The sequence below is a fragment of the Ambystoma mexicanum genome, chromosome 2q (genome assembly GCF_040938575.1).
Source record: "Ambystoma mexicanum isolate Mex_15411 chromosome 2q, UKY_AmexF1_1, whole genome shotgun sequence".
NCBI classification, from domain to species: Eukaryota; Metazoa; Chordata; class Amphibia; order Caudata; family Ambystomatidae; genus Ambystoma; species Ambystoma mexicanum.
The window spans coordinates 109,730,430-109,746,123 of record NC_090924.1 but is presented as its reverse complement, the minus strand read 5'-3'; the positions used below and the strand labels follow the sequence as shown (position 1 = coordinate 109,746,123).

The 15,694-nt window shown below is 48.4% G+C and overlaps 1 protein-coding gene across 2 annotated transcripts in view; it reads right to left on the bottom strand.

Annotated features, from left to right (window-relative positions):
* Positions 1-530: 530 nt before the first annotated feature.
* TELO2 (telomere maintenance 2) overlaps positions 531-15,694 on the bottom strand; it is an 890,041-nt gene continuing 874,877 nt past the window's right edge. The window contains exon 21 of one of the 2 annotated variants that reach the window (XM_069646967.1): positions 531-1,226. In XM_069646967.1, coding sequence (XP_069503068.1) covers positions 1,120-1,226 — 107 coding nt within the window. In that variant the 3' untranslated portion in view covers positions 531-1,119. The remainder of the gene's footprint in view (positions 1,227-15,694) is intronic. The other variant, XM_069646968.1, reaches the window with a different exon arrangement.

The window sequence follows — 15,694 nt, the reverse complement described above, 5'->3', positions numbered from 1 at the left end:
TGTTTGTCAGCCCAGAAGGTTCTTCTGTGTAGGTCATAGAGTTTGACAACATAGGATGCAGGGGTGAGATGAGTGTAAGAGATAAGGGGGTGGTCAAAGGGAAATGGCCCACAGGGAGAGAGTGAGAATTAACAGTAGGGGAAGTGGGGGTTTGAGAGGGGTAGGGTTGGTGAGGTGAGTGGTAGGGCAGGAGCCTGCTAGTAGAGGGGATATAGGGCTAACTAGTGACGAAAATGTCGATGTAAATAATCAATACAATGTAGCTACCCCAGATCATATAGACATCTGAACCCAATGCAGCCAGGCAGGACCTTCATGGAATCTGACTCCTGGCTGAACACCTATGGCATGTGTGGTCAAAACAATGCCACCAATACCGCTTATGTGCCCCTTAGCCTTTCTACACCACAAGGTCTCATGGGCTATGTTAAATAGGGGAAATGTTTTCACATGTTCTGCAACCTATTCCTTAATGCGGAAATCCAAATAAAGAAAAATGCTGCTTAAGATAAAACTCATGACTCAAAAAATATTGAAAAATAATTTATTGTACATTCTCATTTCACATTATTGAAAACAAGAAAATACCTAAGTGTGTTGTCCTCCCTGCTGGCAGTTGCTCAAGATGCAGGAGTAAACCACTGCAAGACATTGTCTGGGTCTGCCATTCCCTGATTTCTAAACATGTCTATCACTCTGTACATTCCATACAATTATGAAGTTACAGTTTACTCCCTGCCTCCATGCACTGGAGCTTTAACCAGGAAGCTGCAGCTGATTAAATCGGTACAAAGGCTACTCCTCGGGACAGAAAATCGTCTGTGCCCGTTGGCCAACATCCAGGGGCAGTACAGATATCTTGACATGGATGAAGAGATGAGAAGCACAGGCAAGGGGAGCTTTGGGCTCCGGTGAGACATCTGCATGCAGTTCTGTTGTATTAGCAGACAGGCTCCCAGGCTTGTGAAATATATAAATATCAAGATAACAACTGTCGCAAAGGGCGTTGGCAGCCGCTCACTTTCCTGACTAAAGACACAGAACCAGATGGGCCCTCACCATGAAGAGTATAGAGTAGCTCCTTACAGACAAGCACTGGGTTCAGGGGTCAGTATGCCCTCACTCCGGACTTCCAGGGTTCAATCCCTGTTTAAGGTTCTCCAGCAAGAGGAGGTTCTGCATGGCCAGTCGTCTGCAGTCAGAATCTGCGTCCTGTTCCGCCACATCTGCAGGGAAGCAAGATGCACATTAAATTCCCAAAGGACTGCCTTCATATTTCCCACATAAATCATACTTAACCCCAATTTAATGCATTAAAATCTCTACCCCTGCTCCCATAAACACACACTAAAACCACAGGTTCACACTTAGAATCTGGCAATTATACAGCACAAGATCCCTCTTAGCCTGCGCTTTTTCTCTGCTCATGTTATAAGCACACGGGTATCGATTGATGGGTCACCAGTTCATACAGGTTCTGCTCAATGTCAGAGCAAAATGAAATTTCTTTTTTACCCCCTTCGGCGAACAACGGTAATAACAAAGGTGCCCGGTCGTGAACACACATTTATTTGGGCTCGGGGAAGGGATATAGAGGTCGTGTCAGGCCAATACGACCATGTTAACATTTTGAGAACTGCAGATTCATCAGGTTGTTTAACACATTCTGGGCAGCTGAATCAGTGGGGTCATAAACTCACCAAATGAGGCCACCTATCACTACCAGGTTCGGGAATCCGGCTACTTTGTGTGTCATTAAGCCTGTCCAGAAGCTGTCATCCTGGTGGACAGCAAGCTATCACTATAAAGATAGAAGTATTGGCACGTGTTAAGTCCTTAGGCCAGAGTATTCAAACGAATGATAGGTACTAAAAGGAAGGAGAGGGCCGCAACAGGTATAATCAACCAACGCCGGAGTTATAGACCCAAAGCAGAGGGCTCATAATGTGGGCAAGGGGCAATAACAGCCGCAACAGCCCTCTCTCCCAGAGTTGTAATACCATTATAACATGGCTAACTAACAAAACAGGGCAATAACAAAATAAAGCAACTGGAGAAGGTGCCCTGAACCTTGCAGTAAGCATTGATTTCTAACAATGGTTAAAGCCCTTGGCAGAGCCTTTGCTCACAGTGGCCTGCAATATTATATTCAAGCAATACGCCCCGAGATGAGGGTGGGCGCAATACCAAGTCAAGTAATGCCCCAGTGGCTAAGTTACATAGAGGTGTGTATTGCTACCATCACCCTGGCCTATTTTCAGGGTGCTAATCATGTTTTAAAGTTGAGAAACGGCATGGTTGCCGTTTTGCTAATTATGTATTACTGCAAAACAAGATGGCCACCATGGAAAAGGGAAAAGGTAACCATATTTAGTCTCATTCTCCCTTTCCATGGCACCCATTGCGTGTTGGGGAAGCGCTGGAATACAGAATGTTCCAGGCACTGGCGAGGCAGCTGCAGGTAAGTGGAGTTGGGGTAGAGAGAGTTTGGGGGGTGGTGGAATTTGGGTATGGCAGGGGGAGGAGGGTGCATCCAAACTTAAATGTTGCTCGTCAGGGAAGATGGTGGCCAACTGCTTGTAAAGAGGCTCGAAACGCAGGCAATGGCACGAGGTAAAACCTGCTTTATGAGCTTCCTAATTGGCACTTTAGGCAGCCATAGAATTCAGCAGCCTGAACAATCTACAGGCTATACAAAATCATCTGCAAGCTACAGCGGTTCGTATAGCCCGCAGTTATCTGATGACAACGCAAATTCCATATCCCAACAGGTTATATCATTTAGGCTTTGAGAGGCGATGAAGAGTACGCTGCCAATTGGTTTGGCTCCATTTTTTGCGAAGATGTTTTAAAATGAGGGTAGAGGAACATCTGGGTTCGTGGAAAAGTTGTCAGTGAACCATGTTTTGTGATATTGAGGATGCGATAGGTTCTATAAGGATGTGGATATTTGACACATTCTTCATGGCAGAGCAGTGTCATGAAGTCTCCTGCCTGGCTCTTAGCTGGTGGTGGCCCCCGGTCCACATGGTCAGCCCACCATAACCCTCAGTGTAGCAGCGGCTTGACACCATGGCAACAACTCATACCAGTAATATCAGCTAGACATACCACCCTCCTGCAGCAGATAAAGGCACTGTTTGCAGAAAGCTTTGGATTGGAAAGTTGAGGAAGAAAGAAAGAGCCCACAATCGCAAGCCTCTGCATGCATAGACTCTCTCAGTATCAGGTACTCATGAGCGGGGAGGGCACAAGAAAGTCACAGAGCGCTTAGCTCCTGCAAGGCAGTCTTCTCCTGGGCACATGTAATGTGACAATCCAAGATGGCACCCCAACTCGAAGAGGGCTTGGACTGCTTAACAAAAAAAGGCAGAGGTAGGGCCTCCAGGGCAACAAGAAAGGCTGCATCTGGTGTGAGAGCAGCCAAGAGTATCAAAATCCAAATGCGTGTACAGCAAGTTAGCCTGGAACTAGCCATCCAAACTGCTACAATCCATCAGAGAAAGCCAGCACATCAGGGAACGATGGTTGGGAGACCACTACTACCATAAAAGGATTCTGGTGGAACCAGTATGCTCCCAAGGCTGGCTCAGGCCCCTTCCTTCAAACCCAGCTTCCATCCCAGTTTGTTGTCTTGACCACCCAAACACAAGAGACCAGTAGCTCCAACAACTGAATGACCACATGTAAAATGTTATGCTTGTGGCAATTTGGTGCATATTGCAAGGAACTATCCTACCCACCTACCACCAGAGCCAACAGACACCAGGTACTGCATGCCCGGTGTGCAGGTGTTATGTTACAGAAACTTGTAGAGAGCACATTCATCTGGCAGTGTCTTGGCACTGGATCCATATGGGGAAAGACTAGAAAGTACAGGTAAAGAGATTGCGTCAATAAGACAGATGAACAAAGGACGAATACAAACTTCATCCATTCTTGTTTTTAAAATCTCCATTAAAATGTCAGATAATCAAAGCCAATTGCATCAACAAACGGTGCATTAACTTATGTGAGAAACCAGAAGGTGTCTCACCAGCTAGTCCCTGGGGATCGCAGGTGGCCAGGGCACGGCCATCGACCTCTGGATCCAGACAGTGGGTGTGGACCAGTGTGGGAGGATCACCTGGGTGAGGGGTCTTTGGGGAGTGGGACACCCGATGGCGAGACACGGTATCGCTCCCCGTGAAACACCTTGTTAGGCAGAAACCTGTGCAGTTCCCTTAGGGACCACTGCAAAAAGTTTAAGACTACAGGTGTTAGCAGTAAACCCAATTGGTAGCAGTCTGTAGCACCCAGATTTACCTGGTAGCTGTGGCCGAGCAGTCAGACTTCTCTCAAGAAGAGTTAGGAAGTATATAGAGTATACACAATAGGGCTAAAAATACAATAGCACAAGCAAACACTGACCAGAGCTTTGGTATAAAGGTATATAATTATTTATTTAAAAACACACTTGTAAAAATACACTGGCACTAATATGTCATGCAAGTTCAAACACAGTCACTAGAAATATATGCACCTCCCTAATTAATTATTTGACAAGTCTAGGTTAGTACACCACTTATTTAGCAGAACACAGGTGAGCGCGTAACCATAGATGGCACGCCAATAATTATTTAAAAAGGGAGAGAAAAGGCAGAAATAGGAAAAACACACAATAACAACACTTTTAAAGAACCACAGCAAGTTAAGAAAAGCAGGGTATACTGTAGAGCAAAAAGTTCATAGGCCAGGCCCACTCTTGGAGAGAGCAAGGCAGAACGTGCCCAAGATCACACAGTGGAAATGCACTAAAAGTCTTTGCAGGAAAGTCAAAAAGAGGTCGGATCAAGATAGAAAGGTAATGTTAACGGGTCCGAGGTCACCCCAGGATAGAGAGTCAAGGATTTACGGGACACCTTGAACGGCCTGTTGCAAGGGAGACCAGGCAGGACACAGTACCTGAAATGGTAAGAAAGCTCCAGCGGGGGCAGTTGTTCCTGGCAGCGGGTGCAGGTCGGTGCTTCGTCCAGGGGAAGAGAAGATCTCGACGTGGAGGAAAGCTGGAGATCCTTGCACTGCCAGGGAAGAAACCAGCCGCAGAGTTTCCCGATTAAAAGGTACTACCCTTTTATTCGCGGTAGTGGTGAAGCATGGCTATCCGGCCGCCGGGGTGCTTGGCACGGGCGATTCGACCACGAGACGATCCAGGAAGGCGAAAAAGGCGAACTGGCTGGTCCCACCAGCTCAAAGGGAAGAAGACTCTCCTGGAAGAAGATCTTCTCTGTCGTGGGGAAAGTGGTGAGTTTCGTACAGCAGGGCTCCACGGGTGGTGCCGTCGTCGTAGATGGCTCAGCTTCTCCCGTCTTCGGATTCTTTAGGTCCTGTGGCGACTTCTGAAGTTCCAGTCCCCAAAGCCCTGCTTTTATGCAGCAAAACCCCCTCACCAGCCTAGCTGTCGATCAAACATGCTAAGTGGTGAGCCGGGCAGCTCACCACTGGACCAATCACACAAGAGTGTGACTTGAGTTGCCAAGGCAACTCAGTCCAGGGTGCCTATTCCCCCCTCCCACACATCCTGTAGACCCAGACAGAGTGGCACCACTTTTGGAGGCTTCTGTGCAGAAGCCCGCCAAAAGTGGAACAAAGGGCTCAACTTGGGTTGGAGTTACAGAGTCGAACACAAACGCCATTTTAAAACTGAGTCCTGGCAAAAAGACCCAACCGGGGAATAAATATTAAATAAATAACCCGGCAGTATCTTTAACATTGCACCAAAAAGTGGTGCGTTTAAAATGAATGGGAAAATCCCATAGGAAATATTCTGGTGGAATATTTAGCGTGGTAACCACTGCCACCAGCCAGAAACTCGACAAGGGGGGGACTGGATAGTGCCCCCTTGAAAAACAGACCCAGGGGCAATCGAATTACCCCTACCAGTACTTCCACAATATGATGGTTTGTACTGGTTCTGTTCACAATTTAAGACTAGTAAAGTCAATGGTGACTTTACATGCCCTGGGAGACAGTCAGTCAGTCCGAGGGTATGGGGTCTATGTTTGAGGGTCACTATGACACCCCTGTGTTACTGCACTGAGGGTGCTGTGTAACACACTTACCAAAAACACATGAAGCCCTATGGAGTAAAAGACACCATAGACCATAAACACACTACAAAGTCAAAGGACATTCTCAAATCATGCCTAAGAGTGGGAGAAAAAGAGTCTCCCTCTTAGCAGGTCAAACAAAGAAACCCCCAAAAAATCCAGCAAAGCTTCTGGGGGACTCACTAGGTTTGGGAAATTAGCCTTTACAGAGAATTCTCCCTAACACACCTTTACCCAGGATACTTGGGAACTTTACCCCCCCCCCTTCCCTTCCCTTCCCGAACACTTTCACATGGACAGACAGCCCGCTCTGGCAGAAAACAGACTCACACCGAGCATTACACCTGACATGTCCCAATACATGTCAGGCAATTACTGTTAATGACTCACACATGACTTCCATTAAGCTTCCCCACACGAATAAAAGGCGGAGCATGAGAGCACACTCTGATTGGGGCAAAGCACACAAAGGAAAAGCGCATTCCAGATGGCAGCTGAACGAGGGAGAAAGGTCGCAAACCGAGAAGGGAAAGCAAGGAGGGAAATTACCTTGAGGTTTCCGCCGAGAAACAGTTACTTTCCAGAAACCTTCAGATCGAAAGGCATAAAACCAGGAACCCAGACTACTGCATTGTGCGTCAGAGATACCCGGGCCCTCCTGCATGACTAGTCGGGGAGGAGCTGCAGCTGCTGTGGTACTGTCCTTGGCTCCAGGATCAAAGCAGCGCCAGAGAAATCAACACAGCCGGTGAGTTGGGGAGACCGATGCAAGACCGGTCTGTGTTGAAGTCAAGGTTGCAAGCTACAATATTGTATAAGAACGCGAAAGCGAAGGATATTAACACATGTGATGAAAGATGCAAGTAAAGCTTAATTGTTGATGGATGTTTGAACTTTAACATGAATCAGAGACGGTACGAAACAAAATAACAGAGTGGTCCGGCACTGTGGGTGTGCTCAATCAAAGGTCTCTGTATCAAGTACCCAGCCAAGAAGTGACAGAAACAAAACTGACAAAGAGTAAGTAATGCATGGAGTGAATCAAAGTGGTCCTCCGATGGTGTAAGGAAAACTCATCACACAGTCGAAAGTCTTCAAATTTTGATAACCAAAGGAAAGCAAGATTATAAGGTCCGAACCCGAATGATGGAGACTGTGGTCCGAGCCTGACCGATGGAGACCAATTGTGAACTTGTGAAAGCGAAAATCCTGATGAGAAAGGAACTTTGATACTTGTTTGTTACACCAGGCACTCTGCAATAAGAGACTTTTATTGGAAAAGAGACACTGACGCAGAAGGCCCAAGTGCCTTTATTTTGAACTGCATCCTTGTGGCAGAGAAGCCAGAATGTGTGCGAAGCTCGAGTGTGCTACCTTGTTCCGTGCTGAAAACGTGGGGAAGGGAAGTCAACTGCTCATATATTCTGGCATATTGTTTCTTGAACACTTTTCTCTTGCATACATCGTTTTCCCACACCATTTGTATTTAGAAGGAATCTGTCATTACTGCGACCTCGAAAATGCAGACTTTTTTTGTTTATTTTGACCCCTTTTACACCAGATATGTATGCAGGGGGAGTCCCCCCCACAGTCCCACCCTTCTTGTATTATATAGCATACCCCCCTCTCACATATATATGTGGTGTTAAAGGTGGTCAAAAAAAGAAAAAAAAGGCAGAATTTTCGGCAGTCGCAGTACGGGGGCGCAGTAATGGTAATTCCTTTAGAAGTAAGGATTGGCAATAGGTTTATTAGTTTAGGCCTTTTATTTCGCAGAGCATCCATCTGGACTACATTATTATTATTTGATAGTCGCAGCTTGCTCCCATCCTTAAATTTAGGGTTGGGTAGGCATTCTACCAACCCACTGAAGTTCAATAAACACCCTTGAACTTTGATCACGTGTGTCTGTCTTCATGGTTTGATACCATGCCTTCCTTACACTTAGGATAAGCATACTCAAGAGTAATTATCAATATAGATAATATAAAGGATATGTTTGACTATTCAAACAAGATTATACCCTGAACTAATATTTATTGCAAGAAACATCATGCTCCTAATGGAAATACAAACTATGTGAGGACATTTGAAGACTGATATACAAATGATCAAACTTACAATGCAATAACCTTGTAAAACCTCCATTACTGTGTAACAACCAAAGAAATAGAATACCTAAGACTTATTCATATACTGTAAGAGAGGGGGCCAAATATCCTTAGGGCGAGACGTGGGAGGGGTTAGTTCCCTACACGTTTCTTCACGTTTGTTTGCCCATATGAAGTCTGAGATGCAAGAGTTTACATTTCCATCAAAGTCACTGCAATTTGCCTGCCAGCCCAAAGGAGATCCTGATTTGCAAATTGAGCCAGATGTTTACTGATTTTCTGAGGCGATCCCAATAGGCAATTCAGTGGTTCAGGAAGTAGATAAGTTTCAGTTATTTCATACACCTTCCTAGTGACAGCCATTCACAATGTCTGTACTTTCGGCATTTCCGTGAAAGATGGACACAGCATTATGCCCTTTAGATTTAGGGCATGCACTCAAGGACGTGGGGTCGAATTCCTGCCTCTGAACAGGGGCATAGTATGCTTGGTGCAAGCATTTTTACATAGCTCTATGCAATATCGATAATTAAGAGACATTTTGCTGACAAGGATGCAAATCCTCTCCCACACTGCTTCATCAATTATGCAATCTTGGTATTTTTCCATGCAACATTTAGCTGCTATAGAGCTAGATTTCCTCCAGCTCATAACGTTTTTATATATGTTGGAAACTATTACAGGATCCATTGTTGTTCAGCTGACATTGCCAATGATTAGTGAAATTTAGAAGCAATTTCCCCATGAATGCTGTAAAAGAGCAGCATATGGACAAAGAAAGAAGCCCCAAATTCCTGAAATGTGAGGAGGAAAATATAGATCCTCCAACCGGAAAATAGACCTCATTAGGAGTTTCTTGGCGATTCCCTCATCCTGGGTGAATGGCAGGTTGGGTCATCAGATGAGAAAATCCATGGGCGTGTAAGGAACTGGCTGTGCAAATCTGTTGTGCAATGCATACATGGCCAAACAAGTAGCATCCACCGTGTTCAACTCCCTAGAGCGTGCTGTAGGCGCAGCAAGGAGGATAGCGTCCAAAGCATCAGGGAGCACTAAGAATGTCTAGCTTCACTCTCTGATTCATGGGAGGTATGAATACCATGAAACCAAATGGTGGGCAGAAGCTACCCAAGGGCGGTCACTGCTCAGGATCTGGGACCACCAAACCTATACTTGAGGGTAAGGATGTCCCATTTTCAGTCCGAATATGAATTCTGTAAAGGTGGACAGGAATTTAATCGTGCCATTTGAAAACAACGTTTTCCATTCTTGGGCAGCATGAACAGAAAAAGATTGTCAACTCGAGATTGACATATTTTTGGCACATGAAAAAGCAGAAGCTGAGAGGAGTAAATCAACAGGACTAAAGTGTCTTTTAAAAAATAATAATTTTATAAAGTCATGTAAAGAAAGTGGGCCCATTTGATAGAGGCACCTGTGGGCTAAACAAAGTCTCTTTAAAATAAACCTTGAGCTTATGGGGAGCAGGTGCAGAGAGCAGAGGAACTCTGATGATGCGATGTTGATTGGTGTTGCCGATCAACCACTTCCTCATTCTGGATGAATTACAGACAATGTGTTATGTAGGAGGGGAGTATGACCTAAAGAGAGTTGCAATAATCTAACCACAGTTGCATGAGTGAAGTGACGGTGGTTGTTCATTCAGGGGGAGTGAGAAAATGAAGAATCTGACAGCACTTGAGTTGAAAAAAGCAAGATGAAGCAATGTTGCTCATTTTGGTTTTAAGGAGAGTTGGCCAGCAAGTTTGAATCCTAGGCTTCCAATGGCAGAAACAGGTGGGCGGTAGGGCAAAAGAGATGGCGTCTACATGTAAGCGGACCGCAGAGTAGATGAGCCTCTAAAGACCATGACCTCTGTTTTATCAGAGCTGAGTTCAAGGCTTTTTGTTCACCCAGGAGCCAATATGAGCCATACAATTTTGAAAGCAAATGGATGAGAAATTGTCACTGTTAAGGTGAACGATTAGTTGAGCGTCATCAGCATAGGTAAAGAATAAAATGCCATGAGATTCAATGAGTGATGGAAGGGCATGGACAAGTAGGCTGAAGGAGAGGGGGCAAAATGAAGAGCCCCTTTGTAGACCACAAGTGAGGGTTGTGGACAGAGGAGGAGAAGTAGTGTAGGGAGAGAGACAGCCTAGAAGTAACCTGAAAGAAATGTACGTAGCAAGCTAAGAGCTGAGCCTCGGATGCCTGGCGAATAAAGCCAGTTCACCACAATCTTATGCTCAGCCGTAAGGTAGGCTGAAGAGCAGTCTAGAAGATTAGACCATAGCTATCCCATTTATCATTGGTGGTGGGGAGAAGGTTGGCTGCAGCAAACAACACTGACTCCATGCCATGACCTAGGCGAAAGCCTGCCTGAAGTAGGTGAATGAGTTGGTACTCTTCGAGGAACGCTAAAGCCGGGTGCTTACATGGGCTTACAGGCTTATGGAAGGAGCAGGCACAAGAAAGACATGAGTAAAGTTAGACAGTTACTCCTACGTCCCGTCCCCTTTCCTCCATACTGTATGGGCGTCCCTCGCTAGGGACGGGAGACAGAACCTTTTCCACCAGAAAATCTACTTCCCCTTTAAATTTAGATGCGTGCTGGGGAACGGCCCTGGGAGCAGGCACTCCCCTGACTCTGCCCACCGGTGCCACTCCTCTGTCCACTTTGAAGCGTCAACAATATTAACATTGTCTAATGACACCAGTTTTAGTAGGGGGGAGGATGGTGGAACATATGGAGGAAAGGGGACTAGGAGGAGTAGTTTAGTCACTACGGTGAGTCACTTATAATTACTCCCATTTCCTGTCCTCTTACCTCACTGCTGTATGGGCGTATGGGCGATTACAACTGAATGTAGCCCCAGGTTTGGGAGTTGCCCCTCTTAAGAAAACAAGTGCTTTAACACTGCCTGACCAAATGCTGCATCCGACCTGGCACTGGCATCCAAGCAGTAGTGCTTGCACAAGGCCGAGGGAGTAGCCCACATAGCCACCTTGCTGATAACCTGCCACAGAACGTGCCATTTCAAAGCTACTTCTGTGGCCTTAGCTCTGATGGCGTGGCCATGCATGTTTGCTGGCAAAGGCTTGTGCTGCCCCTCATACGCCTCCTTGATGGGTGTGTTCTGAGCACCACCTTGTCCTTATGAAATGTAATATTTGGCTCTGCAGCCACAATCGCCTGGATGTCACTGATTCGGTGCGCCGAGGTAAGGCCCACTAGGGGGGCCGTATTAATGGTGACTAGCCTGATGTCCTCGGACGCCATAGGCTCAAATTGTTTATGCGCCAGGGCACCCAGGACCACAATGAGGGCCCACACCGGGTGTGGTTTCTTGATAGGTGGAAACAGCCTAGTCAGGCCCACCAAGTGCCTCTTAACCACCAGATTAGAGGATGAGAATACCTCCTCCGTGTTCCTGTAAGCTCCAATGGGCGCCAGATACGTGCAGCATGTGTCTACCTGCACCTCTGAGTGTGGGAGGTGCACAGAGAAGGATAGCATGTCGTCCAACGTGCAAGTCAATGGATCAATTTCCTTTGATTCTGCCCAGTGACAGAACCTGGTCCACTTGCTTTTGTACTGGCTCGTGGTAGTATCGCTCCTAGCCACCTGTATATTAGCCAGGTTATCCCGTGACAGGTACCGATGCTTCAGGGTGACCTGTTCAGGAACCACGTTGCAAGGGCTAACTTCTGCAGGGAGAGGTGGATGACCGCGCCCCCATGCTGAGAGAGTAGGTGTGCTGGGCCCAGCGGAAGGTGTACATTGTCTGGTCCGACAGGCTGAGCAGTTTTGAGAACCAGGGCCTTGCCGGCCACCATGGAGCTATCGGGATTATCCGAAGGTCCAGCGACTCCCTGATCCTGTGCACCAGGGGGGTGGGGGGAAGCGTACGCATTCATGCTGTTCCAAGGGAACTGCATCGCGTCACCCAGCAAACCCCTGCCTTGCCCCAGCCAAGAGGCGAACTGGCGGCACCTCCTGTTGGTACTGGTGGCCAAGAGGTCCACCTGCGGATGACCACACCTGTTGAAGATCCCCTGAAGGACCTGCTCGTTCAACTGCCATTCGTAGTTGTCCACGCCCAGCCTGCTGAGCCTGTCCGCCTCTAGGTTGGACTCCCCCTGGAGGTGGACTGCCAACAGGTGCATGTTGTTCACCACAGCCCACTCCCAAATGTCGATCGCCAGTCTGCAGAGGGGAGGGGACCGGGTGCCACCCAGCTTTTTGGTGTAATACATACTGGTGGAGCTGTCTGTTTGAATGAGAATCGCCTTGCCGGTGATCATGTGTAGGAAGGCTTTGAAAGCAAGCCAGATAGCCATCATCTTGAGCAAGTTGATGTGCGCTAAGTGCTCCTGACAGGACCATACTTCATGGACACTGTGGCTGTCCAGGGTAGCGCCCCATCCTCTAGGGATGAGTCTGTGGTAATGGTGAACTAAGGCCCTGGTTGCCGGAAGGGCATGCCTATCCGCAGGTTGTTGTTATTACTCCACCAGACTAGATCCTGGTGGAGATGTTGTGGTATGCTGACCTGCTCCACCTGAGAACCCTTCTCCTGGTTCCAGGAGGCTGCGAAGTGTAGCTGCAGTCACCTCATTTTGAGCCTGGTATGTGGCACTGCAAGGAGACATGCATCCATGACTCCCAGCAGGTGTTATACCACCATGCCAAGGTCACTGCTGTGCACAGAAAATGCCCAGTGGCCCTCTTGATAGTTGCGATCTTGTTCGCTGAGGGGAAGATCCTCTCAGAGCTCATGTTCCAGATTAGGCCCAGGAAGGCCATACTCTGCGTGGCCACCAACTGCAACTTTTTGAGATTGATAGAAAATCCCAGGTGGTATAGTGTATCCATGAGGGCAGAGGACGTATGCTGGATCGCATCCGGAAACCTCGCCCTGACTAGCTTGTCATCTATATATGAATAAATGTGATGATCCTGTGCCCAGAGTATGGCTGCCACTGCGTTCATTAGTCTTGTACAGACCCTGGTGGCCGAATTTAGTCCAAACGGTAGAACCCTGTATTAAAATTGAAAACCCATGATTCGGAACCTCAGGAAGGACCGATGAGGTTCCCAGATCGGGACGTGTAGGTTGGCATCCTTAGATTCCAGGGAGCACATGCAGTCTCCCGCACACAATGGCCCTCATTCCGAGGTTGGCAGTAAGCGATACCGGGCGCCGGTAAGGAGACCGGTGCCAGTAATCCCTTACCGCCCTACTACAAGGTCCCTTAGCGGGTCCCTCCTTTAACGCCTGGTCTGACCTGGCGTTATGGACAGGACCCGTTAAGGGACCAGGGCGCAAATAACGGGCTTGACATTCGCCAGCCCGTTATTTGCACCCTCCCCATTCCCATTGAGCCCTATGGGGGCTCAAATGGGAATGGGGAATGGTTTGGTGAATGGGGGGGGGACTTACCGGTCCCGCCAAGGAAGGACTAGACCGGTAAGTCCCCATTGCACCAATCCGGACACGGTACCGTTATTGGTGGCAGTCATGGCGCAAATAGCACCATGACTACCACCAAACTCGGAATGAGGGCCAATGTCTCCACTATGAGGGCCGGGGAAACCACCTTGAACTTTTGGAGGGGAAGGGAAAGGTTAAAGGTCTAACACAACTCTCAAGCCAGCCTGGTTCTTTTTGTGTCTGGCGCAAATTCGCGAATAGAAGCCCATACCCCGCTGTGAGGCCAGGACTTCCTCCACTGCCTGGTTCGCTACGAGCGAGCGGATTTCCGCCAACAGAGTTGCTATACTAATCTGCAGGAGCAGAGAGGAGGAGGGAGGAATGGGGAGCCGGAAGCCCATGGATACTACTGAGACGATCCAAAGGTCTGTGAACCTTGTCCGCCAATGGTGTATGTGAAGGGCAAGCCTGCCCCCCCAATCGGAGACTTGTGGATCCAGATGGGCGTGTCACAACGTCTTCCCCTCTGAGGCTGGGACTGAGGAGGGGGGACTGGAAAAAACCCTTGATAGCCGCCTTGTGTTGCTTGCGCCTGTGCTAGCTAGGGGATCTGTCCAGTTGTCTGGACCGTCTCTCCTGGAAGCCTCTGAAGCCTCCGTAGGACCGACCTTTGTCCGAGCGCTGGTGCGTTTGGCTGTAGATCTTAGGAGTGAACTTAGTGAGGCTAGATAAAGATTTTGCTTTCTGTGAGCTATTCTTTTTCCTTATCAAGTTCCTCATCCGTTGTTGAATCGAAACGGTCACCCCCTCGAAAGGCAGGCCCAGTATGCGTTCCTGCACATCTGGATTGAATTTTGTCACCCTGAGCTAAACTATCCTTCACCTGTTCGGGGAAATACAATGGCCTGCCCTGAAGGGCCAATGTGGGCCACCATGGACTCCATTATGTCTTGTGCCACGATTTTGGCTTCTGCCAGCCCAGCCTTGAAGCCAGCCTGGCTGTGGATAGGGAGCTCAGGGAGGAAATCGGCAATTGTCCACCAAAACTTCTGGTTGACAGCCGCCAACATTGTGTCGGCCTGGCGCAGGTGGAGAGTGGCGTTAGAATACATCTTCCCGAACGCCTCCAAAAGCTTTTCCTCCTTGCCAAGGAGTGCCAAGGTGGAAGTTGCCGAGGAGGATAGTGGTTTGGAGTATAGTAATGCTGCCGCTATCACTGAGGAATGTGGTTGGGGGTGCGCCAACAATAGGAGGAGGCCCCCTTCTGTTTGCCTGTACCTAGAGTCAACACGCCTATTAGTAGGTTGGATAAAGAGTGGCTTGAGCCAACCTCTTTTGGTAAGCGCTACAACATCTTTTTGAAGTGGGATTCCCGTTCTAGAAGAAGGGCGTAGCATGAGAACTTCAGCCAGTACCCCGCCTCTGGTTGTTCCACCTATGGCTGCAGGATTCCTAGGTACTCAGCCAGGCCTGCCAGCCGCTCGTGAAAAGCTTTGGCTGACGATGGGGTGTCCGGGACCACCTCCTCGTCTGTGTCCTCTGGGTCCGGGGGACCCAGAGGAGTTCTGGGCGCCGGAAGCTGTAGTGTGCTGATTATCAGTGCCAGAGGCTGCTGAGGTGGCAGAGCATGGGGGTCGGAGCTGCCGTGACTGGAACAGGCATGGGAGCAGAGGGCGGTGTGGCCGTGGGTGCCTGCGGCTGTACAGGAGGGAGCATGTCCCTGATCACGTCCCTGAGGATGGTACCCATCTCTGGTGATCTCATGAGTGCGAGGAACTTCTCTAAGAACCTGTCTTCACAGGCTGGAGGAGTGCCTAATGGTATAGGCAAAGGGGTCGGGCCCTGAGGCTACTGTGCCATGTCTCGCTGTATAGGATGGGGACCAAGTGACATGGGTTGACCGATCCCACCTGGAAGCTTGTTCCCCTGCCGGTTCTCCAAAGGGAAAAGGTGTCGGGTGAGCCACCATTTTGTCTGGCCCAGCAGCCATTTTGTTTTGCTCTATGCCATGTGCCTGTGTCATGGAACTTGCTGAGCTGGGACCGGCTTCACCAGT